The 25,368-nt window shown below is 37.6% G+C and overlaps 4 protein-coding genes across 4 annotated transcripts; all 4 read right to left on the reverse strand.

Moving 5' to 3' along the window:
- Nucleotides 1-1,851: 1,851 nt before the first annotated feature.
- On the reverse strand, nt 1,852-4,921 carry LOC107901261 (putative pentatricopeptide repeat-containing protein At3g47840). Its single transcript, XM_016827192.2, has one exon. It carries the CDS (start codon nt 4,755-4,757, stop codon nt 2,625-2,627), a length of 2,133 nt encoding a protein of 710 aa, XP_016682681.2. The 5' UTR covers nt 4,758-4,921; the 3' UTR covers nt 1,852-2,624.
- A 554-nt stretch (nt 4,922-5,475) lies between these two features.
- Nucleotides 5,476-7,531, reverse strand: LOC107901271 (mannan endo-1,4-beta-mannosidase 7). The gene is made up of 5 exons (XM_016827202.2): nt 7,101-7,531; nt 6,797-6,991; nt 6,603-6,725; nt 6,262-6,464; nt 5,476-6,177 (listed from the first exon to the last, which is right to left on the reverse strand). Exons 1-5 carry the CDS (start codon nt 7,425-7,427, stop codon nt 5,724-5,726), a joined length of 1,302 nt encoding a protein of 433 aa, XP_016682691.1. The 5' UTR covers nt 7,428-7,531; the 3' UTR covers nt 5,476-5,723.
- Nucleotides 7,532-8,366: 835 nt separating this feature from the next.
- Nucleotides 8,367-8,963, reverse strand: LOC107959908 (secreted RxLR effector protein 161-like). Its single transcript, XM_016896086.1, has one exon. It carries the CDS (start codon nt 8,961-8,963, stop codon nt 8,367-8,369), a length of 597 nt encoding a protein of 198 aa, XP_016751575.1.
- Nucleotides 8,964-9,743: 780 nt separating this feature from the next.
- Nucleotides 9,744-13,884, reverse strand: LOC107901278 (uncharacterized). Its single transcript, XM_016827210.2, has 2 exons — nt 13,053-13,884; nt 9,744-12,936 (listed from the first exon to the last, which is right to left on the reverse strand). The coding sequence occupies exons 1-2, from the start codon at nt 13,362-13,364 to the stop codon at nt 12,883-12,885; spliced, it is 366 nt and encodes a 121-aa protein (XP_016682699.1). The 5' UTR covers nt 13,365-13,884; the 3' UTR covers nt 9,744-12,882.
- Between the last annotated feature and the right edge of the window lie 11,484 nt (nt 13,885-25,368).

Here is a 25,368-nt window from a genome sequence, read left to right on the forward strand (position 1 = left end):
GAGACTGAGACTGATACCCTGAGAGGGTCCCCTGATAGATACCTCCCTAATCCCTAGTGTTTCAGCCTCCCCGAAGACTGTGGTATTTGCTCTCTACACTTGGCAAAATCCCTCATCTGATTAGGACACCCCCACTTTCCCTCTATAACCTATCCAAATCATTGCCTGTTTCTGCACCAGCTTGACCCCAAAGGCCAAAAACCATAGACGAAATTACCTTTGCCAAACTGACCTTTGTGTTCAATGTTCATTGGTAAGTTGGAGAGTGGGGTAAGCAATTGTCGGGCAATTAGACTTATATATCACCTGGGTTTGGCTAACTTTTGTGTTTATCTTAGCAAACTTACAAAAACCCAAAGTGTCATTGATCTTGTTGATAAGATATCTGCATTCTAACTTGAAGTGAACTTGGGAAACTCTCGGGGGCATTCAAGCAGCTCAAAGCTAGACCATCAAATCCTAGAGGTCTAAGTCTAACTTCAATTTGTCGAAGAGTCAAGGGAAAAACTCTTGAAATATATAAAAGAGAGAAAAAAATCCCATTTTAATTATGTGATGTGAGGCTTGGTTGATATTGCAAGAGCCCCCACTTGGATAAGTTCCTACTTCACTATTTGGAGAAAACTTTAAAATTTTTTTACAACTTATTTGGAAATTTTATGAATAAAATGGTTTTGAAGAAAGAGATTTGGTAAAAATGGAGGACCAGGGTGACTCAATTGCAATGAGCTATCTTATTTTGATTTTCATATCTTTTAAATATTTGTATATGATACAGAAGTATGAAATATTTGACATTACCAAAACAAATATAATGATTAAAAAAATTGAATATATTTGTGTTAGACTTACACATGAATTTAAATAAATACCAAATAAAATATTATTTATACATGAATAGAAAGGCGATAGAAATGGGTAATTCACTTTTGTTTAGAATAGAACGAAGAGCTGTCAGATAGGGTAGTCAGATAAATAGATTACTTAAGTTTTTCCTTAAGAACTAAGCCTTACATATTTGTTATCTCTAGTTTTGAGATGTCATGTGTTAAGTTATTATTAACGGGCTAAGGATAAGTGCTCTTAAGCTTAAGTAAAATGACACTATAAAATAATAGTTGAAATCTGATATGGCGGTTAATGAGTCGGTGTTGGGCAAATTGCAAACTGAAAGGCTGTTTCGAGTATCTTCGAAAATCTATATGTACTGTTCGGGGACTTAACCGTCCAGGCAACCACCGCGAAGTGTAATAATAGATCTATAGTAAGATATTTGAATCAGATAATCCTCAAATAATTGTTTCATACAGTTGGCAGACAAAGTTATAGTTCATAGAATTATATTCCTCTCCACCAGACCCTTGATTTCAAACAAGAATAGAATTTCTTTTTCCAATGTTTACCCTGAATTTATTCCATGTTTCCTATGTATGTTACTTCTATTTCGAAACAGAATAATTCCACATAAATCTAGATTATTATCACAAAAGCTTGAAGAGATAGGGAAGATAGACTACATACAAAAGGGGTAAAGAGGATGATTCAATGGTGGAAAATTGTCTATATGGAACCTGCAGTCAATTCAAGGTTCATTAACAATTTTCAAGATGATGATCTCTAAAATGGTTTTGATTCAAAAGATGAGAGCCTTTTTTTCTACTAACATAATAGAGACTATCTTGCCTGCAAAGACCTAGAGAATATTTGTAAAGGGTGATGAAGGCATCTTCACTTTAAGTTTAAAACTTGATGCCTAAAACTTTAGCTTCTTTAGTGACATGGATTCTGTGGACTGAAACCTGTTCTACATAAAGATGAAAATGACATCTTTTCTTTCCATTAAGAAAACAATTCAGCAATCCAGGAATTTTTCCACACTGTTCCATGAAATCCATAAGTAGCACTTACAAAATCCTTGAATTTATACTAGAATATTACACATCCATGATATGAATAAATAAAAAAGAGAAAAAAATAAAATATATATATTTAAAATGTTACTTATGATGAAAAACTTGTGAACATTTTCTTAAAAAATAAATAAGTTATCTGATGATATTCCATGGATTGATGGAAGAAGAATCCTCACATAAACCTTGCTCAAATGAATTTCAAATTCTTGGCTAGATACCAGGTGAACTCTGAAGGCCTTAAGTGCCCAAGAAATAAACATTTTCACTGCTTTTGCTTGGCTTGGAGCAAAGGACAGGGCAAATGTTGCTTGAATTAGAGCAACATTTCTGAAGATCCCATGAGTTTTAAGAAATGCAGACTGCCATCACTTGCAAAATGTTTGTAATATACCCTCTGACCCCAATATCAATGATTATCTTGTGCAAACTGTAAGCAGCTTATTTCATGCTTTAAGTCACATATAGAGATGTCATCTCATTTTAACTATGAAATTTGTTCAAGCACCAGCAGCACCATCTTGCATGATCTGTTGGATCTGCTCCATGCCCTCGACTTCATAACTTCATCTGCGCAAAAATCAAGTACTAATGGTTGCATGATGTCATTTGTTAACTACTGATTAGAACCTTGCTGCTGTTAAATTCAGCATTCAATCAGGAGAAAGAGGCCAAAACCTGCATGAAGCAACGAAATTGAATCTTCATTTCGTGTTAGTCCTCTAGATCTAGAAGAGAACCTAACTCCTGGACAGAAATATCCACTCTAGAAGCTAGTAAATCCAACATGCCATATATTTCTTCACCCTCAGGGTAAGATCGTTCACCAGCAACAAATGCAGAAACCCGATCCTTAACCTTGATCCAGGACCATCCTGGCTCCTTCATGACCCCTTTTGTCCTCATCATCTTCCTAACATCTGCTGCTTCTCTCCATTTTCCTTTGGCGGAATAAATATTAGCAAGGGTGATATGCGTCCCTGCACAATTCGGATCCATTTCAAGAAGTTTCTCTGCAGCACGTTCTCCACAATCAACATTGCCTTGGACTCTACATGCTCTAAGAAGTGTTGACCAAACAACATCATCTCTATGAAATGGCATGCTTTTAATCATTTCCTCTGCTTCAGTTAGTCGCCCAGCTCGGCAGAGTAGATCGATCATACAGCCATAATGTTCTTTTGAAGGTCTTATTTGGTACTTACTACTCATTAAATTGAAGTAGTGGAAACCAAGACCAGCTAGTCCTGCATGACTACAAGCAGTAAGGAGACCAATGAAGGTCACCGAGTCTGGTTTCAAACCAACCTTGGAAAGCATCTTGAACAAATTAATAGTTTCATGTATATATCCATGATCAGCGTATCCATTAATCATGGCTGTCCATGTGACAATATTATAATTCTCAGCCTCGTTGAAGACTTTTTCAGCATCTTTAATACACCCACATTTTGAGTACATATTAACTAAAGCACTCTGTATCATTTCCTCTTGTTCTAACCCAATGGAAAGAACGTGAGCATGAAGCTGCCTCCCTTGCTCCAGAATCGCCATATTTCCGCAGACACTCAGCACACTAGCAAAAGCGAATTGTGTCGGCTTTGGCCCTTCCTTTCTCATCCACGACAAATGCTCAAAAGCTTCTTCCCCATAGCCTCCTTGAGAATACACTGCAATTATAGTGCTCCAGGAAATGGTATCCCTTCTTGACATTCCATGGAACACCATTGCAGCAGAAGATATCTGTCCACATTTCGAATACATGGTCATGAGGGAATTAGCGACTGATAAAGTATCTGCAAGACCGCTACGCAAAACATGGGCATGTAATTGCTCACCCCAACTAATTCTCACAAGACCAGAACAACTGGCAATAACAGCAGCGAAAGTAAACTCATTTGGACTCACACCTGCTTCTTGCATCCTTGTAAACGCCTCAATGGCATTCACATCTTCTCTCATCTGAACATAGGTCGTAATAATAGATGTCCATGAAACCACATCTCGTGTATTCATTTTGTCAAACAAACGCAAACCATAATCTAGTTTGCCACATTTGTTATACATGGTAGAAAGAGAATTAGCCACATATGAAGTATCATTAAAACCTCTCTTTACAGTATGAGTATGAATCTCCCTACCAAAATTCAAAGCACCTAAACAAGCACAAGCCTTCAACACAATAGCTAATGTATAAGAATCATATTCCACTCCAGATTTTCTCATTTCAGATAAGTAAACCAAACCCTTCTTATAATACCCACCATGAACAAGCCCTGTAATGATAGCGGTCCATGAAACCACGCTTTTTATAGGCATCTCATCAAACACTATGATCCCCAGCTCAATTTTGCCAAATTTTGCGTACATATCTAAAAGGGCACTCCCCGCGAAAACTGAGTTAATAAAACCAGATTTAACTAAATAGCCATGAAGCAATTCTCCAAAATTCAAATTAAATTCCAGTGCACAAGCTTTGAGTGCAATGCTAAGACAGAAGGGGTCCATGGAAAGGCCGGGTGAGAGCCACATTTTGGAGAACAAAAGTAATGCTTCACTTGATTTCATGGCCCTGACGTAACCAGAAATTATGGTTGTCCAGGAAATTTCGTCTCTTTGAGGCATTACATCGAACATTTGACGAGCTTCGTGTAGATCACCCGTTTTGACTAGATTTTTGAGAAGAGAGTTGAGTTCGAGCATGTTTATAGCGTTGGGAACATGTTGTTTGCGAAAGGAGTTGATTGAGGTTGTTTGTGAAACAAGGATGTCTTTGTTTCCAATGAAAGCAATGTTTGGAACTGTACATACTTTTCTGAGATTGTGAACTCTGATCGTTGATACCATGTTTCTGTCGGAAGAAGTGGCAAAGCAGGCATGACCCAATAAAGCTTGAAGTGTTGTCTGAGGTATACTTGGACCAATGACGGAACTTAGCCCATAACTATTAGGCTAGAGATATGCATGTGTCCTAGAATTTTAAGTGGTTAAATTACGGGTTTTCTCCTCCAATTATAATCAAATTTCACTTTTAAATTAATATGACATTAATTAATACGTTAAAGTTTATCAATGAAAAACCTGATAACTATGTGATATTTTTTAAAGAAATAAGTCGACTTTTTTTAATATATATACATTTATGGAACCTAAATTATTGGGCTTTACCCGTTTAATTTGTATATTTCGAGTTTCCTTTCTAATACATATTGGTTTTCAGTTTAATATATATATACATGATTTCTCACATCTATCATCAAAGGTATTATCAAAGGAATTATGTACAAGTTTTAGTTATCACTAGTTTCGAATTCCATCTTTCAATAAGAAGGGTGTATGTAGTAGAGACAACAAGAAGAGCCTTGACCCCCTTTTAGCTAAGGACTCCTTTTAATTATGAAGTTTTCAATTTAAGTCATTTTTATACAAACTTTTTAATTATGATGTTTGATCAACTAAATCAAATATTAACCTCTTATTTTCAGCCATGAACAATCACTCAATTTCATAAACAAGAACTAACATATGCTTTGGAGATTAATGAATGTGTTCTTTGAGTTTGGCATTGAAATGAAAAGGAAGAAAGCCAATGAACACCGTTTGCTATATATTTTCAAATCATGTGTTCTATATAGCAAGACCTAGTATATATGATGCAACACAAATTACAATACCCAATGCTTAGCTCTAAAGTCTACTCTCCTGGAGGAACAAACCATTCATCACTAAGAGAGTAAACCCTTTTCCATAACCCTCACAAACTTGAAGCAAACCAGTACTGCAGTTCAAGAGTAAAAATGCTGCATTTTTTTTTCAGTTTCCAATGTGCCCGCCCCTGTTTCTACCATGCCATCCACCCCTTCTCTTGGCCCTTGCCCTCCATCGCTGCACATTTCTCCTTCGAGTAAATATCTTACGGATTTGGTCCAGCTTGTGAGATTGTTGGGCAATCACATTAGCTGTTGACGACCTCTCACTCAAAATTATCTCATATCCATCCCTGAAAGACTCCATTCCTTGGGCTAGAAGTTGCCAAAACAGCCCACCGGATGCCGGTCCTCCTGTTTTAGCCGACCAGTATATTTTGTTGTAGACGATGTTGAACAGTTGGTCCCTCTGGTAAGTGTTGAAACCAGGGTCTTTCCACGATTTCCCAAATTCGGCAAGCAGTATCGGCTTACGGAGGGCGATTCTCGCGTCTCGGATGTGTGCATCGAGCCAGTTGTTCAAGAAAGAGAGCTGATATTGTTCACTTGAACTGGATAACCTGCTCATGCAACAATGAAGAATCTAGATCAAGGCTTTTTCACCTTTTTTTTTATAACAACTGGGTTTAATTTTCATTAAGTACCATTGGTCAGGGTATGAGTGGACTGTGGCAAAATCAATGCCAGGAATCTGATTATTTGCAATGAAATCTGTTCCAATATCCAAGCTAGGATTGAGCCTCTTCTTCTGAGGAGTTGATTGTCCATAAAATCCTTCTAAACCAGCTTCCAGCAAGTGGTTTCTGTCTATGGATTTAACATGAGAAGCCATTTCCATTATCCAGGCCTATCAAAATAAAAGCATCATTAAATGAGTGACCTGGATTTAGAATCAATCAGATCTCATCTCAAAAGAAAGTTTTTAGCTTAAAAGCAACAGGTTTTAAGATAAAAATCAAATTCAGATATGGAAGATTGTCAAAACCTGAATAGTTTTTCCAGAAGGATCTGATGTACATCTAGGCTCATTCATCAGCTCCCAGGCCATTATTGTTGGGTCATCTTTGTAGTGCATTCCTGTAAAGCTATTATATCTGTTGAGAACAGTCTGCCAAAACAAAAGTATGTCATATATGTCAGGTATTGACAAGGAAAATATTGATTCATTTCTTAGCTTACCTTTACATGATTCTTATAGTAGCCCTTAACAACAGGGTTTCTGAAGAAATCATCCTCGGAAGTAAGGTACTGGCCTTGGCTTCTTGCCCAGTTTACATATTGTTTCTTTCCTCCAAAGCTTTCATAGTTATTAGCTAAGCTGAGGATGAGCTTGATTCTGTACTTTCTTGCCTCAGCTATCACAAAATCCAATCCCTTTTAAAAGCATTCCAAAATGAAAAAAGACCCAAATCATCAGCTTTAAAAATTGTAAAGATTAATATGTAAACCAAGTTATATAGAAGGAGATCTGCATAAATGGTACCTTAAACATCTGTTCATTGTAGGAACCTGGGGCATACTGTAATGGTCTATAACCACCATCACTGAAAGCCCAAGTTCTAGCCACAGTGAGACCATGAGCTGCTGCTTCACGAAATGCAGCTGAGACTTTGGGCCTCTGAGAAGGATCAGAGGCCACATACATCAACCAGTAGGCATTGAAACCGTTTGCAAAGTAAGGGCTGCCGTTCAAAAAGAAATGAACCCTTCGGGTTCTTACAAAATCATCCCCTGCTTCAACATGGACAGTAAGAAGGTTCTGGTTGAACAAAACAACAAGAAGAAAACCCAAAGCCAAATGTAGTTTCATTTCATGTGAATCTCTCGGTTTCTGTTTTCTCAGTGAAGGGGATTTTTGTATACTAGAAATGGATGAAAGGGTGGTGTTTAAAAGCTGCAGAAAAGACGATGAGGCTGTTGAAGCAGTTTTGTCTTTATATAACTGTCAAAAGCTCATGAAAAGTAAAAACATCCACGGTTACTGCCAATGTCACTCTGAGGTTAATTCCTTTGCTGTCTTGTAAAGGAAAACATGGCATCCCTTGTTTCACTGTGTAGCCTTTCAAGCTTATATCAGTTGTCCCTTAATCACATGATCATGCATGTAAACACATGGGAAACAAGTGGGGTCGAAAGAAAAGGTTTCAAGATATGATCAATGTTAATGTTAAAATTTTTAATGTATATATTTAGAGGATTTTGACGCATATTAAAGCGATCATTCGATGACAAATGCAAATGAAGGAAAGAGGCTCTTCTTCATGTTTCCTTAAATCTGCCTAACCTATGTTAAACTATACAAATACGACATTTCAAGAAAACTGTTTTCGTTATTTCAACTCATTCAATATGGATAGAGTGCATATCTTTATATAGCTGAGACTAACACTTTCAGGTATTAACTAACATATTAACTGCTACTAACAGACTTAACAGACTAACCACCTTTATACGTTACTCTAACATTCTCCCCGTTTTTCTTCAAATTAGCAAACTTGGCATCTCTTGAAAAAACTTGAAGAGCATTTCTAAACGCAGCAAAGTGTTTTGGTGTGATTGGTTTGGTAAGAACATCAGCTACTTGATTGGCTGATGGAACATAGTTGACTTGGAGGGAACCATCAAGAACTTTCTCTTGCACAAAATGATGATCAATCTCCACGTGTTTCACTCGCGCATGATGAGTAGGGTTTGCTGCCATTGAAACAGTGGATGTATTATCACACTAGACCACTGGGGATTGTGTGACCTATAGACCAAGTTCCTCTAACAGCTGTCGAACCCATAACAACTCCAATACACAATTGGCTAGGCTACGATATTCAGCTTCAGATGATGAGCGGGATACGACCGCCTGCTTTTTGGAACACCAGGCAATACGATTTGGTCCGAGGTACACCACGTAGCCTGTAGTAGACCGTCGATCTTCCAGAGATGATGCCCAGTCAGCATCACAGTAACACTCCAACTTGAACTGTCCTTTGGAAAAACACAAACCATGCTCCATAGTTCCAATGAGATAACGCAACACCCTTTTAACTGCCTTCCAATGCATCTCACTGGGAGAGTTTATAAACTGGCTCAGCTTGTTGACGCAAAAGGACAAGTTAGGTCTAGTGATACAAAAATACTGAAGCATGCCAACCATACTTCGATACAAGTGACCATCCACAAATCGGAGGCGACAAGTTGGGGCGTGCTTACTATGGGCGTAGGTGTGACTACTGTTCCAAGCATACCAGCCTTTATATATAAGATTCTCCATAACATACTTCTTTTGATTGAGAAATAGCCCCTGCGATTTGTGTTGAACCTCAATGCCCAAGAAGAAGTTTAGGCGGCCCATGTCCTTAAGATCGAACTTGTGATGAAGTTGCATCACAACATTATCTATGTCAGTCAGGGATTTAAATTACGGTCGCGGTCGCGTTTTCGGTCGCGTCGTGTTTGTCGCGGTCACGGACATAACGGACGCTATTGCGGTTATTGCGGATATCGTGGTCGTGAATTTTTTTAAAATTTGCACAACTTATTATAAAACATAAGAATTATAATTATAATTATAAAAAATCATTTTTTATGATTTTAGAGTTTTAAATATTTGGACTTTGATTGCTTTTTGCTGTTTATTTGGACTTCATTTTTCTTTTTTTAATAACATTATATTGGGCTTTTATTAATAGAACAAAATTACAAAAATTCTAAAAAAGGGCCAAAGCAGATGGGCCCAAAGTAAAAAAATCTAAATATTTTTAAAGTAAAAAAATCTAGATATAATCCTAAAAAAAGGCACCGATTCCTTGCCCTGCCCTCTCTTTTTCCCATAATCCCGTCATTTCATTTTCAATTTGACCATTTCCTTTTTCAAAACTTTTCCTTCCGAACCGTTCCATTTTCTTATTGTTTTGAAGCTTTCTTCCTTCTGTTCTTCCTCTCCTGGTTCTTTCTAGTCTGGTTCACATAGCTAATCGCATCTTCTTTGTTCTTCAGCGTACTCAGGCCCTAGGGAGCTCCATTTCCAGGCATACCTCCTCTTTTTTGTTTTTTGTTCTTTTTCCCGTTATCTTCTTTGTTCTTTGTTCTTTTTCATTTTTTTGATTGAATTGTGTTTCAGTGTTTCTGTTGATTTTTGTTTAGAGGAGATGATTTTTTTTAATTTGCTGTTAACGGGAAATAACGGGAATAGCGGCCCGTTATTGCCGCAATTGGCCGTTACCCGTTAAATTGCGGCCGTGATCCACCGCTATCGGTGTGACTCCGCTTCTCACCGCTATTTTCAGCAATTGCAGTTTCGGACGACGCCGCTATCGCTATATAACGGCTGCTATTTCGGTAACGGACCGTTATTTAAATCCCTGATGTCAGTATTCACATTATTGGTGATCACTATGTCATCCACATACACCATAAGCAACAAACAACCACTGGGTGATGAGCGGACAAACAAAGAGGGATCCACTTTCGAAGCATGAAAACCAAGCTGGTCAAGAAGAAACTGCTTGAGTGTATGGAACTATGCACGTGGTGCTTGTCTGAAACCATATAAGGCTTTATTCAACTTGCAAACAAGTTTCTGTTCAACATGACCTACCATTTCAAAACTAGGTGGCTGCTCCATGTAGATATCCTCAGTCAATTTGCCATTAAGAAAGACCTTATTGACATCAATTTGCCTCAGGAGCCACCCTTGGATGACTGCTATAGCAAGAACTGTCCTAATGGTTATTGTTCAAACTACTGGACTGAAGGTGCCTCTGAAATCCAGACCTACATGCTGAGAAAACCCCTTAGCAACTAGCCGAGCTTTATACCGATCCATAGTCCCATCAACCTTCTTATTCACCTTAAAAAGCCATTTGCATCCGATAGCTCTGCGATTGCTGGGAAGAGGATAAAGACACCATGTATTATTGGAAAGGAGAGCCTGAAGCTCATTTTGGACTACAACTTTCCAAGAATCATGCTGCATGGCTTTATGAATATCAGAAGGAGTATCAGAGGAGATCGACGATGCTGAGCTCATAAAGACTCTTGGTTTAAAAATGCCTGCTTTATCGCGAGTGACCATTGGATGGGAGTTAAGAGGAAAAGAGGGTGGGTGAATGGACGGATTGGACATGGTAGGGTTGGGTGAGTTGGATATAAGAGGGCTAGAGGTAGTAAGTATTGGGTCAGGAGAGTTTGGCAGAGATGCTATAGGTGTAGAGTGTACTGGTGAATTTATTGTAGGAACAGACGTTGACGATGTACCTGGTCTGGTAGCTGAGGATAAGACAAGAAACTTAGAGTTGGACTTTGGAAAGGTATTTGACTTTGTAGAAGCTAGGGGACCCAAACTTCTGAAAGGAAAGGTGGCTTCATGAAACGTCACGTGACGGGATACGTAAATTTTTCCATCAGAGGCCAGGCACCTATACCCTTTGTGTAAAGGTGAGTATCCTAAGAATGTACAAGGGGTGGAGCAAAATTAGAGTTTGTGCCTGTTGTATGATCTCATGTTTGGAAAGCATAAACAACCAAAAACCCGAAGGGAAAGATAACACGGTTTAGTGTGAAACAGTTTTTCATAGGGTGAGATATTACCTAAAAGGGAAGATAGTAATCGATTGATGAGGTATATGGCACTGGTGAAGGCATCATTTCAATGAGCCAGCATGGACAGACCAACTTCAACTATCTGTCTATGCTTGCGTTCAACAAGACCATTCTGGGCAGAGGCATATGGGCAAGCAAGTCTTTGTAAAATCCTTTGTTGAAAGAGATACAACTTTAACTCTTGAAACTCACCCCCTCCATCTGTTTGTAGTGTTTTAAGTTTGAAGCCAAGTAGTCTCTTAGCCATTCTATGAAACTGTGGAAATATGGTTCATACTTCTGACTTTTGTCTCATGAAATAAACCCATGTATACCTTGTGCATGCATCAGTGAAGGCTACATAATACTGAAATCTATTTGAAGAGATTGGTGTCGGGCCCCAAACATCAGCTACCACCAATTGTAGTGGTGTGACATACTCAGAAGTAGAATTGCAAAATGGTAGGTTTCGTTCTTTACCCAAATGGCAAGCAACACAATCGAATGACTCTTTATTTGTATCAAAAGGTATCTTACAATGAAGTAAAGCCTTGGTAAGAAAATTTTTACAAGGATGCCCTAGCCTAGAGTGCCAGACACTTAATGGCACATAAGCACTTGCTGTAAGACAACGAGCTGAGTCTGAGGAGGAGCTAGTCTGGAATTTTTTCTTCAAGTGGAGCTTGTATAACCCACGATGCACCGAGCCACGCAAAAGGACCTCTCTGGTGTGTAGGTCACGTACTTGACACTGTGTAGGAAGAAACTTGAACATCACCTGATTATCTTTTGTAAATTGAGATACTAATAGCAAATTTTTCGTTATACCAAGTACATGTAACAAAAGACGCATATATATATGGCGTGTTCTAGTGAGCAAAGAAGACTGACCAGTAGAGTGTATAGAGAGAGTAATGTCATTACCAACATAGACTTTACCTGGGCCATTGTAAGGAGAACTCTTACCAATAGCAGCGGCTGAATGAGTGAGATGATGCGTTGCTCCTGAGTCGGGGTATTAGGCATTGTCACCAACAGTCTCAGGGGTTGCAATATAAGCTTGCGGCGGAGAGCTGGAAGAGGTTAGGGTGGGACTAGGTTGTGAGGAATTGGAAGACTATGTAGGTGCTGAATTCGGTGGAATGAACCACCCAAGCTGTAGGTGAGGAGCAGCAGATGGGAAAACGTTCATAGGCGATGACATCCAAGGCGAAATGGGAGCCCCTTGCCCAAACATGCAGACATTCGCCTGTGAAGAAGGAGGGGGTCGATAGCCAGTGCTTTTGTAAGACGTATGAAACCGATGATAGCAATGATCAACCAAGTGCCCCATTTTTCCACACAACTGACATTGAATGCATGCTCCAGACGACCTACCACGACTACGACTTCGAGTAGCTGTAGTAGGACGATAGACCGGAGGTGAGTCACTGTTGGTAGCTGAAGCTGTAGGCTGATGGGAAACCACGTTGGCCGAGCTAGGAGACTCAAAGACAACAGCCTAATGACGAGCCTCTACATCAATCAGCATAGTCATGACCCCTTGAACAGTATAGTGTGTGTGACTCGTTGTGATGATGGTGATAACAGAGTCATATTCGGGTGGTAATCAGTTAAGAATCGCAGTGACATGTTCACGCTCACTAATAACCTCGCCACAACTAGCAAGATTGTCACAGAAACCTTTGACCTTAATTAAGAATTCTTTCATTGAAAAATCGCCCTTGCATTGGGAATGTAAAGCTCTACGAAAAAATATTAAACGAGAGGTAGTTTTGCTATCGTAAAGAGTAGCAATTGCATTCCAAATTTGAGCGCTCGTGTCTAGACCAATAAAATGGGGAAGAACAGTGGGACTTACAGAAGACAAGAGCCATAACGCAAGCGCACTATCTTGTTGCTCAAAGCGAGTGAACTCAAGATTTTCTTGAGGAACCCCATCAGCTTCTGGAAGCATTTGAGGAGGAGGAACAGTGCGGGTGTCCAGAAAGCGCTGAAGTTTATAAGTCTTGATCACAAGCAGTACTGGTTGTCGCCATAGAAGATAATTATCATCGTCAAGAAGCACACTAATCTTTTTAATAGAAAAGAACTGAGTGTCGAAACCATCAGCGACATTGGAAACCATATCTGGTGTAGCCGAATGAACAGCAGAAGGACTCGAAAACGCCATGAACAGAAAGAAAAATGATCAAAACAAACGCTAGGAAAGATTAGACCTCTGATACCATGTTAAACTATACAAAGATGACATTTCAAGAAAACTGTTTTCATTATTTCAACTCATTCAACTCATTCAATATGGATAGTGTGCATATCTTTATATAGCTGAGACTAACACTTTCAGGTATTAACTAACATATTAACTGCTGCTAATAGACTTAACAGACTAACCACCTTTATACGTTACTCTAACAACGTAATCCAACAAACCAGGACTGTGCACATGGGGTACTTTGGGAATAGATACTGTCAAAAAGAGTATCAAGCTGCTGTTTGGGGGTCAAATTGGGAGGCTCCAGGGCTTGCGGTTGGTTTCTCTTCCATGGAAAACCTACCAAAAGGTTATGCAGAGGGGCTTCCCACTGTATCTAAACGTACTTATCTTTTAGAATTTAGATAGAATGGAAATGTCTGCATTGAACCACCACGCGGCATGTGGGAGTTTCCATCTTTTGCATGACCCACCAACCAAACCAATTATTTCCTTTTAGGATAAGGTTTTAACACTTAAGTGGACTGCATGTGCCGATGCTCCATCAAATTCAACCACTCAGCATTATACCTTTTGATTGAACCTAGTTTTAACTCTCGTCTACCTACACTATCACTTCTCAGTTAACTCTATTGTCTGTTTGTAACTTTGGGCTAATCGACAGGCTTAGCTTTCAACACTGTAGTGAAACCTGGATAGTATACTTTTTCTTTGTACGTAGTCATAGATTTGTTGAACCGACAGATTTATGGGGTCATCTTACAGCAATTAATGACGTTCAATTTTAGACCCGAAAGCATTGGCGTAACCTACGGATCTATCACCTTTTACCGACATGATCTTGCTGCCATATCTACCAAGTGAAGGGTGCAGGCAAAGATTCCAACCACCGCTTTAAGTGAAAACCAGTTCTACGAATGCATACCACGTAAGGTTAGTGATATAATTATAGAATAAAACCCTTTCCAGGCTTTTTACCTTTAAATTACCCTTTTGGACCCCCCATGGCCCCTACTCATCAATTTTCTTGCTCACACCGACAAGCCAAAGCCAATTTATCTTTTTAATTTCTTTTTCACTTCTGTAAACAAAGCTTCAGATGTAACGTATCCAAGGTTAGGCCTTTGTTCCCTTATTTAATAGAGTTTGGATAATAACAGTAATTAATAATAATAGATTTTAAAAATAAATTTAGATAAAAAAATAAATTTATTTAAAATATTAGTCCAATTTAGACTTAAATATTAAAAGCCAATTATGCCCTTTTTTTTATAAGGTATAATATATTATTTTATTTATATATATTTATTTATATTATATAAAAATTAAATGTATAATATTATAATATAAATATTTTTAAAAATATATTAACTTGTCAATATTTAAAGTTTTAATAATAAAATATAAAATTATCAAATAAAAATATCATATATCAATAATTTAAAATTAATAATTTCAGTTGATATAAACAAACTTGAATTAAACAAATACAAGACAAACCCGAAATTTTGCTCATCATTAACACTTTAATGATTTAAATTTAAAAATTTTTGAGCTGAAATTCAAGCCCGAAAAATTCCAAGCCTCAAATAAATCACATCCAAAACCCAAATCTCCTCCCTTGAATTTATAACAAAACCAAAATCAATAATTATTATAATTAGTTAATTACATGTTATTATTTAAAATTAAAAAAATATATATTTAAGATTGAAGTGGTTACAAGTGTTCTGTAGGGTGTAATAAAATATTTTTTAAAATAAATGTATAGAAAAATATGAGACATAATAATTTTTTAACTCTTCTTGTGGAGTTAAGAAATATGCTGCTAGTATATTAAATACTAACATTTAAATTAAAAATAAAATAAGATAAATAAATGATAATTATTTAATTTATGAAATTATATTTATAATTATTATATAATTATATTAAAAATTTATTAATAATAATAAAAGTAATTAATAAATCTTTAGGTTAAATTATAAATTAAAATAAATTTAAAAACATTAATTATGAATAAAAATACTTTTAATACAATCATTATATAATAAAAATGCAAAATTAGTAATTATTTAAATTTAATGATATTTGCTATGTTGATTAATTATGACACAATTGTACAAATTTGATTGTTAGTACAAATATCCAAACGTTAAGCCATCCAAATCGAGCACACAAGCAAGAGTGACATCCAAAATTTTTTAACAAATTAATTAGATTTGGGTTAATTCTACAAATTTAATTATTTAATGTTTATGTATTTGGTTGTTGTATATATTAATATGTTTTAGGTTTGATTTTTAAATAATGATGTTTTATTTATTTGGATTTTAGTTTTAGAGAGAGAATTTGAGTATAAGTATAATATATTTATGTGTGAATTTGAGTATAAAATTTTAAGGTAACACATTTTAATAGATTCTATTCACCCAAAAATTTAATTTAATTGAATTGATTTGCTCAAATTAACTTGGTTCGAACAATTAAATTAGATTTAATCGATTTTGTTTACCCATGGAAGTATAAATTAAAGAATTTTTTTTAATATTCAAATTTTAAATGTAAAAATAGAAATAATTTAATGGTTATTATTTGGTATACTGGCCGTATATATTTTTTATTTCATAAGTAACTTTATAAAATTTCCATGTGTCTATTTTTAAATATTTAATTTTTTAACATTTTAGTATACTTCTACAAGACACTTGTCAACCCACCTACTCTTGGAGTTTAAAAATTCAATTGACAATGTCAAAACCATTTTTTTAAAAAACAACGTCGACTTTGATTTAACGAAAATGGATTCGCCACCGATCCTTTTTTATTGAGGTGTGATTGGATCACCTTGTAATGTGATCGTTTTAATAAAATATTTTGATTTACTAAAACAACGATTTTGGTCTATAAAATTCGAGAAAACGGGTTCAGGAGTCGGTTACATGTGAGGAAGGATTACTACCCTCGTAACGTCCAAATTTGGTACCTAATTGATTAATTAATGTCTTGATGTCGAAAGTTGAAAACTCGAAAGGAATTTAAAATATGATCCCTCTTTTATTAATATTAATTGAACAAAAATGTTTGGATAAATCGAAGCGGATGCTAAAGACCTTCTTGTTCCGAAGTAATAAAATGTCACATCCAATACGTTAGGACACGACATTTTAAACTCTCGAAAATAAGCTTGTTTTTTGGTTTACAAAATTCATGCATTTTAATTTTAAAAGGATATTCGATCATTTAGGTCAAACGAGAAAAATCGAAACCCAGTACGTTAGGGCACGATATCTCGAATTTCCAAACACGAAATATTGCCTTTATTTTTATTTAAAATTCATATATTTTGAAATTTGAAAGGATATTTGGCTATCTCGGTTCGACAAGAAAAATCGAAACCCCGTAAGTTAGGGTACGATTTCCTTGAATCTCTAAGATTCGAAATATTGTTTTATTTTTTAAAAATTTTCCTTTTTTTGAATTTGGAGAAAATTAATGCAATACTAAAACAATGTATGAATAAAGGGAGCACATTGATAAATAATTACAATATGATTATGCTAATAAAACGATTCTGAATAATCTCATAAGATGTATGCTATTTAAATGCTAATATGTACAATCTAATAAAAGGATAACTAACATATAATAATAATAATAATAATAATAATAATAATAATAATAATAATAATAATAATTAAATCTAAACTTTGTAATACATTAAAATAATGAACAATTAAAATAAACCACAAAGGCGAATGAAATAAACAAAATAAAACAGTACACTAAAAGGAAGATACTAATAAATATAAATAAGATAAAGAAATAAATAAATAAGTACGTAAATAAATATAAAGAAAATAGTTTATTAATCATCAAAGTAGAATATAAATAAAATTAAAGTCACAATTTGTAATAACATATGCAAGTAAATAATAATAGATGAAATAATAATGGCAGTAATAATAAATAATATAAATAAAAGTAAAAGTAAGGTAAATAAAGGGATTTTAATCATAAAAGGGTAAAATAAATAAATAAATAAATAGATAAAATATTAAATTAAATATTTAATGAAACAATTTTTAAAACACAAAAAAAGAAATTGAAGTTATAAAGGGTTGAGGGTTAAATTGCGAATCAGAACGAAATTAGCGCATGAATAAAAAAATTGCAAAATTAATGAATCCGGATCTAAGTGAACACGCAAAAGAAGCCAAGGGACTGATCAGGAAATTAATCCTGACCCTTATGCGCAGCGTTTCACTCGGCAAGACGATGGACTAACTTAAAAATGAAACAAAATAAAAGGGCCAAATTTGCAAAAATAAAAAAGGGTACAAGGACCAGATTGAAAAGCTCAGCAAAGGCGGAAGGACTGGATATGCAAATAGCCCATCAAGGCCAAAACGCGCAAATCATAGCCTCATTTGGGTCGGGTTGCGCGGGTTTCCCCCTCAAAACGACACCGTTTTGGTGTATGAAGGGGTGAAACAGCGCCGTTTCATCAAGATATTTAAACCAATTTTTTTTTTTAAAATTTCATTCCAGTCGATTTTTAAGAAAAATTTCAAAAGCTTCTCTCTTTTCTCTCTGCTAGGGTTTTTAAAACCCATGGTTGCACTGTCGCCATAATCGCCGTGGATCCACCATGGATAGTGGTCAAAGCCACGCAAAGACTGGATTCTCAGCCCTTTTTAAGAGGGCCCAAAAGCAAGGCTTTCCAAGCTTAGAAAATACGAAAGAAAAGGTCCCTCCCCCTCCCCTTTAGGCCCGATTCTGACGACGGAGAATAGATTTCCGACGACGTGACCGCGGGGTTGTTCCGGTGAGATTTCTCTTTCTTCTTTTTTCTTTTTATTCCAAGCTTTTTCTTTTGTTAAAAAAGATTTATAAAAAAACCAAACAGGAAACAAAAATAAAAAAAATAAGAACAAATGCCTTTTAAACTTGTTTTCTGCTTTTGATTTCTCTGAAAATATGTTCATAACCTAGTTTTTTTTTATTGATTGTCTATGTAGGTAAAAAAGAATAAGCAAATACATTGGGTCCAAGAACTTCTTATAGCCGAAATAATACATTTTGTTCCTATTTTTGCCACAATTTATGTTGTTGAGAAAGAGGGCTGTCCCTTTGTTGGCTTTTCGAAAAAAAAGCACTCATAGGAATGGTGCGAATTCCCATGTTCTTTTTAGTCTCGCTTGGTTTCGAGAGCCTCCCCCTCCTCGTCTCTTACTCGTCTTTTGAAAGCCGTCATCCTGGATTTATTTTTTTTCGTATGCCGGGGAAAGTGCCTCACATTTCTACATTAATTATTATTAATATTTCCTTTCCTCAGGTCTCTATAAAACAGAATGAAAAACCCGGGTGAAAACACAAACAAAAAGAGAAAAGAAAAGGCATTCGAGCAAAGGCATAAAGAAGCCTAGCCTTTAGTTCACTTGCAAGAGAGAGAGCCCAGAGAGAGTGCCCTTATTTATACAACGTCCTTACTTTCTTCGATGCGCCTAGTAAAGTAGCCATATTCACAAGGAAAGGAAGCCATAGACCGATGGCATAAAATGAGTTAGATTTCCTGTGCTAGCAAGAAGCAATTTCTTCGGGTAGCTCATCAGGATGAAAGAAGCAGCTGTAGCATGAAAGAAAGAGAAGTAGAGTAGGATGAAGGAAGCAGAAGTGATAGGCAAGCGTGCCTGGAAGCGCTAATGCTATTGTAGCAGCTCCTTAGCCTTCTTTCAGTCCTCCATTCTCTCTTTGGAAATGTGTATCACCATACACTTATCTCATACCAGATACTGAATCTAGGGCTAAGGTCCAATCTTTCAACCTTTTTTCATATCTTTGACTTGGAGATTCCCGGTCTGGTTGCTTCTTTCGGCTTGTACGCTCTGTCATAGGCTTGCTTCCCTCTAAACAGGTCTTTCATAGATAAGGGTAAGGGTATAGTCTCACTCCTTCTATCGAGGGGTTTTCCCTCTCTTTGAATTTAGCTTTCTGCTTCAAGTACGCCAGCGATGGAAATCTTTCTCGACTCACAGATAAGGGATGTATGATTCTCGAACCTTAACAAAAACGATTGAGCTCCGCCTAATCGGGGCTAGGCTAGTTTCAGTGTTTGGGTCCTGACTTGATGGGATTGTAGTGCAGATTAAGGAGCTGCTCCTCTATGCTGTGGCTGTGGAGGTGGGGGCTGCCGCCGCCTGATAGAGGCAGAAGCCGGAGCCACCGGAGCTATCTGCGTCGAGTGTGTCGATTGAAAGAGGAGGGGAGACAAAATGAATTCCAGCGAAAAAATAGAAAGAGTCGTGCCGTTCAAAGTGGAATTCTTCTAAGATCCATCCATTGCTCGAGCTTCCGTCGTCGGCCCTTGTCATTAGACCACTATCTATGCATGTATTTTCAGCCTGGACTCTCGAATCTTTTACTTTTCGGGTGGTGGCGAACAATGCAGCTTGCGTTGCGGAGATGCCCGCCCGTAGGGCCCGGCCTGCTTCTCGCCCGAAAGAACCACTCACTAGCTAGCCTATCTGGGCAAGGTAAAGAACTAGACTTCTGCACTGAACCTCAAAGATGCAAAAGGTGTTGATACGTCCTATCCACATAGAAAGCTTACCCTCTTCCACACATTACCGGTGGATGCTACAGCCGCTATCACTTTGGCTGCAGGAGGGGAATGATTAAGTGAAACTCTCGACGTCTTGTTTGGTAAACGGGATGTTTACCCAGGCGCCGTAGTCTTGCCTAACCGTTCGGCCGGAGATGCCTTTGTATGGTATAGCAAGCTGTTTAGCTACTTGTATCGATTTGCCACAGTGTGGTTAGATACAATGCACTGGCAGCCTCAGCTTGGCAGGATGGGAATGAAGGTCGAGGAAGCAGGGAAGAAATGGTTATTCGCTATTGGCTCACCCTTGTTTCAAGTAGAAGAAGGAAGGGATTACTGTAAGATGGAATCCTTGCTTGCTGTAAGGGAATAGAAAGCTTGGTAGTTCCTGCTTAGCAGGTGGAGTCGCCCTTCGCCACCAGATGAATAATTAGCAGGAGATGGGGTCTCGATAAGAGGTTTCGAAAGGGATTAGTTCATTCGCAGGAATGGTCTCGGAGATGGCTTATCTTCCCTCGGATGGAGCTTCTTACCTGTAGTTGGAGATGCAATATATGGGGTTCCGAGCTAAGAGGTTCCATGGATCCATTAGTTGGTTCCGGTTCCTCGCTAGGGGAGAGATCAGCTGTGACAGCCCAAAATTGACCCTAGTCGGGAAGTGGTTTCGGGACCGCTAAACCGAGTCACTGAAATGTTTGAATGTGATATTTATTTTCTAGAATATGTAATTATGAATGTGTGAAAATTTCAAGCTTCGATTTAGTCGATTGCATGTGAATTTAGTCAATAGGACTTATGTGCGACATTTTTGAAATGTGATAGGTCGAAGCATAAGGACCTATTAGTGCATGAAATAAAAAAGGGGGGGACTTACATGTCAAATTCCCCCCTAATTAGTAGTGGCCGGCCATGACAAGCATGGTAGACCAAGTGTGATGGGCAAGACATGTCATAGACATGTCTTGTTGGTGCATCATGGGTGGAAAAAAATAAAATAAGGAGCATGGGCATAAAATAATGAAAGGAAATGTGATGAAAACAAAAAAAAAAGTGTGTGGTTGTCCCCCCCCCCCATTTTGCCGAAACTAGAAGGAAAAACAAAAAAAAAGTGCTCATCCTTTGGTTCATCTTTGGCCAAAAAAATTTAAGGAGGAAGGAAGAAGAAAGGTTGAAGGGGTTCGGCCATGCATGTAACTAGGCTAAGGTATGTTTGATGATGTTCCATGAGATGCATGCATGTTTTAGTTGTTAGCTTGAGTTCTACCTAGCCCATGGTCTAAATCTTGCTATGTGATGGAAATGACACTCGGCCATGGATGCATCATTCTTGCTTGGTGTTGATGTTGTGTCGGTGAGATACCAAGTTATTTTCGTGACCAAGTTGAGATTTGAATTTTTGGAATAAGTAAGGTTTTCGGCTATGGAGATTAATAAGGGTGATGGTTGTGTTTCATGCTAAATCTAGATGAAAAATGGTAGTTACTTACATCTTGATGATTATGAGTTTCTTTCTTGGTTCTACCTTAGATCCATGAAGTATATTTTTATTTGGTGTTGTTGGAAGTATCGGCCATGGTATATCCATGAGTGTGATTTATGCTTATTGCATGGTAGGTAAGATTTATGTTTTGGATATATGTTTAAATTTGGTTATAATCAAAATTTGGGATTCGGCTCTTGCACATATATATATATGATTGCACATGATGGTGCTTCGGTTATGGATTAAATGATGGATGCGTATTGAGTATAATATGGAATGCATTAGTTAGTAAAATGTATGTCATTTATATGTGGTACTAAGTATATAATTGGCCTCAACGTAGACATGCATATTCGGCCACATGAGATGGATTGGCGTTGCATGTATTCGGTTAGAGGCAAGCATATTAATGCTTATATCTTGGCCTAGACAATCGGCTAAAAGGAGTGTGGGATAATATGTTGAGTTGATGCATGATTTCACATGTATGTGACTTTAATGTCTAATGTATAAATATGGGCTAAGTGCCTTGTGTTCCTCATTTCGATGCTCAAATGATTAAATCAATTTATTTGTCTAATTAAGCTCAAGAGCAAAGGGGATCTAAATCCGATAAAGGGAAGGAAAAAGTGGTCGAATAGCTATCGGAATCATTCGACAACATCCGAGGTAAGTTCTTGAGTAAAAGAGCTTAAATTATGATTTGATTAGATCATGTTTTAAGCAAATCAAAATCATGCTCTTTGTGTGTGGCTATTGAGCCGAAATTGCAAGAATGATAAGTGTCTTGTGTTTGAGTTTTGTTAACGAAAGTGAAATACGAATGTGCCATGATTTACTGTTAAATGTGCATGGTTATTTGAATGATGTCCGGGCTAAGTCCCGAAGGCTTTGTGCTAAGTGACCATATCCGGACTAAGATCCGAAGGCATTTGTGCGAGATACTAATTCCGGGCTAAGCCCGAAGGCATTTGTGCGAGATACTAATTCCGGGCTAAGCCCGAAGGCATTTGTGCGAGTTACTAAATCCGGGTTAAGTCCCGAAGGCAATTGTGCGAGTTACTATAACCGGGCTATGTCCCGAAGGCATTTGAACGAGTAGCTATATCCGGTTAAATTCCGAAGGTACGTGATTTGGGAATGAATGTTCTTGCTGTAAAAATTTCAGTAAATACTCTAGAAACATCCCAACATTGAGGTATGTTTCGTATGTGCTTGAATTTAGTTGAGCCCTTACAAATAAGTATTCGCTCAGTTGATAAACGAGCTACCGGCCTTTGGCTAAGTTGATCTTTTGTGTATGTACATAAGGGTTGGTAATGTGAAGCAAGTATGATATTGAAAAATTGTGCATATGAAATTATCCGTTTAGCTACATGAATGCTATACTTTTGTTGTGCTGGAATTCCTTGCTCAAAACTTACTAAGCATAAATTGCTTACTCCGTTTCTTTGATCCTCTGTTTTATAGATTTTGGTTCTCCAGCTATCGGACTCGGGATTTTGAAGTCGAAGTCGCCCACACTATCAAAGCCCCCCTTTTGGTACAATTTTGGTTGAACTTCGAAATGGCATGTATAGGACTACCCGTTTGTTGTGGGTCACGGACCCTTTGGACTTGTATAATTTTGGATAGCCATGCGAAAATGGCTTATATGTGTTTGAGTATAATGTTATAATCATTTGGTGTGGATATGCTTGACAAGGATTGGCCATGGGAATGGTTAATCACTATCATAAATTGTGCTATTTATGCAAAAAGGGCTAGTTGAATCATGGAAACCATGAAATAGGTAAAGTCTACCTTAAAGGCAGATGCTGACAGCAGCAGTGATGTATATTTGGAAAATCACTAAAAATAGTAGGAATGGAATTAAATAGTGAATAAATTATGTAAACGAACCTTGATGAATATATTTTCATAGGAAAGTAACGAAACAATCATACGGACAGTATGTTAAGAGATATTCAGGTTCTCGTGAGACAGGACCAGAACGGTTTCTGGATTTCCTGTTCCGACTTTGGAAATTCATTATAAATTAACCAGAGACAATTAGGAGTCAAGCCATATATTTATAGATTCCTCTCTGAGTCTAGTTTCTATAGAAACAAACAGCATCAGTATTGAAGCCCTGTACAGGGAGATATCCAAGTCGTAATGCACAAAGGTCAGTGTAGTAGATCCCTGTAACATGGGAGACTTTGACTAATAAACTGTACTAATTGGCCCAACCAAAAATTCTAGAAAAAAATATGTAGATGGGCATATGAGTCTAGTTTCAGGTAAAATTTACGGAACTGAATTCCGAGTTTCTGAACTCAAGATATGATTTTTAAGGTGACAGTGACGCAGTTAGCCAACTGCCTGGAAATTTTTAAAATGGATTGTGCAAAGAAGTGAGATAAGTCTGCAAACCCCCTCGTGTCCGACTCCGGCGACGGACTCGGGTACGGGGTGTTACATCAACATCGATAGGACATGGAGATGTGGGCTCAGGAAGGAGCACAATCCTCTAAGAGTCTCTCTCCTTTAATCAATTACATCGAACCAAAGGCTATATACTCAAATGGAGTGAGTTCTGGCGTTCAGGTAATCCTCTCGTGGAGCACTTTACCAATTGATCAACCAGATTTGGGCTTTATGTGTAAAAAAGATTGAAAGGGATGTGGCGCAGCTTGGTAGCGTCTTTGTTTTGGATTGGATACAAAATGTCACGGGTTCCAATCTTGTCATCCCTACCTTCTCCTCTGGGCAGTAACGAAGGTTAAGGGAAAGGCAAAGCTTAGGACTTGCCCGGAGCGGAGAGAAAGCAGATATAGAAGAAGAAAGAAAAGACTTAAAAAGAAACTCCAGGAAAGGCAATTTTTCGAGATGATGCCCTTAGAACTCCAACCTTTATCCAACCAACTGGACCTCAATCCAGAACTACTGCTTGATATTAAGCTTTCGCCCCCTCGATTCAAAAAGGTACTAGGCGGGATGTAAGAGATTCAGAGATTGCATTTCTATTTATCCTTACCAAGAATCTTTCTAAATCACTTCGGGTCAGCGGGGCCTTCAAGCATCCGAAATACGCCAGGGTTGTAAATGGCATAACTTTCCTGATAAAAAATGACGACTTTTTCAGAAAAACGAAGTTATTCAAGTTCCTTTTCCCAAAGAAGTCCCGCTCCGACGGCCCGACGAGTCATCTACTTAAAAGGACCTTCCCCGCAGTGCGCCCCTCTTTGAATTATTCGGTCATGCAATACTTATTGAATAGAAAGAACCAAATTCATTTCGACCCCGTCGTAGTTCTCAATCATTTCGTCGCACCGGGCGTGGCTGAACCATCTACGATGGGGAGAGCGAATGCATAGGGAAAAAGCTTAGATAAGAGAATACGTTCTCGCATCGCTTTTTTTGTAGAAAGCTCGACCAGCGAGAAAAAGTGTTTGGCCGAAAAAAAAGAGGTTGACCCACTTCATTCGCTTGGCGAATGATCTTCGCTTCGCGGGAACAACAAAAACCACCATCTTGCTCTTTCCTTTCTTCGGGGCTACCTTCTTCTTTCTAAGGGATGGGTTGGGGTGTTTAAAAACCTTTTTTTGAGGATGCCCGGATTGAACTTTTCTCGAAGGATGTGAGTAAGTCCAGTTATGTGATCCCGGTCAATCTCAAACGGGATTTCAACTAGGCACTTTCACATGCGATTAACGGCTGTTGGATCGAATTCCCACTTTCCAGGGATCGAACTCTAACTCGATTGTTTGGCATTAAGCTCTGTCATTCGGCTTTGCCATCGAGTAAGCGCTTAAAGTCAGTGCTTTGCATTAAAATATCCGGTCTAAGCTAGGCTGCAAGATAGGCGTCAGAGTTCAAACCACTTATTTCTA

The sequence above is a fragment of the Gossypium hirsutum genome, chromosome A11 (genome assembly GCF_007990345.1).
Source record: "Gossypium hirsutum isolate 1008001.06 chromosome A11, Gossypium_hirsutum_v2.1, whole genome shotgun sequence".
In the NCBI taxonomy this organism is placed as follows: domain Eukaryota; kingdom Viridiplantae; phylum Streptophyta; class Magnoliopsida; order Malvales; family Malvaceae; genus Gossypium; species Gossypium hirsutum.

What these genes read in the sequence shown, in the direction of transcription:
- LOC107901261 (XM_016827192.2), bottom strand. Translation starts at nt 4,757, where the DNA reads ATGGTATCAACGATCAGAGTTCACAATCTCAGAAAAGTATGTACAGTT.
- LOC107901271 (XM_016827202.2), bottom strand. Translation starts at nt 7,427, where the DNA reads ATGAAACTACATTTGGCTTTGGGTTTTCTTCTTGTTGTTTTGTTCAAC. An exon ending in CTTCTGGAAAAACTATTCAG is followed by an intron (nt 6,465 to 6,602) that starts GTTTTGACAATC and finishes TTATTTTGATAG; the next exon opens with GCCTGGATAATGGAAATGGC. An exon ending in CACTCATACCCTGACCAATG is followed by an intron (nt 6,178 to 6,261) that starts GTACTTAATGAA and finishes TTGCATGAGCAG; the next exon opens with GTTATCCAGTTCAAGTGAAC.
- LOC107959908 (XM_016896086.1), bottom strand. Translation starts at nt 8,963, where the DNA reads ATGGGCCGCCTAAACTTCTTCTTGGGCATTGAGGTTCAACACAAATCG.
- LOC107901278 (XM_016827210.2), bottom strand. Translation starts at nt 13,364, where the DNA reads ATGGCGTTTTCGAGTCCTTCTGCTGTTCATTCGGCTACACCAGATATG. An exon ending in CGTTATGGCTCTTGTCTTCT is followed by an intron (nt 12,937 to 13,052) that starts GTAAGTCCCACT and finishes ATTTTTTCGTAG; the next exon opens with AGCTTTACATTCCCAATGCA.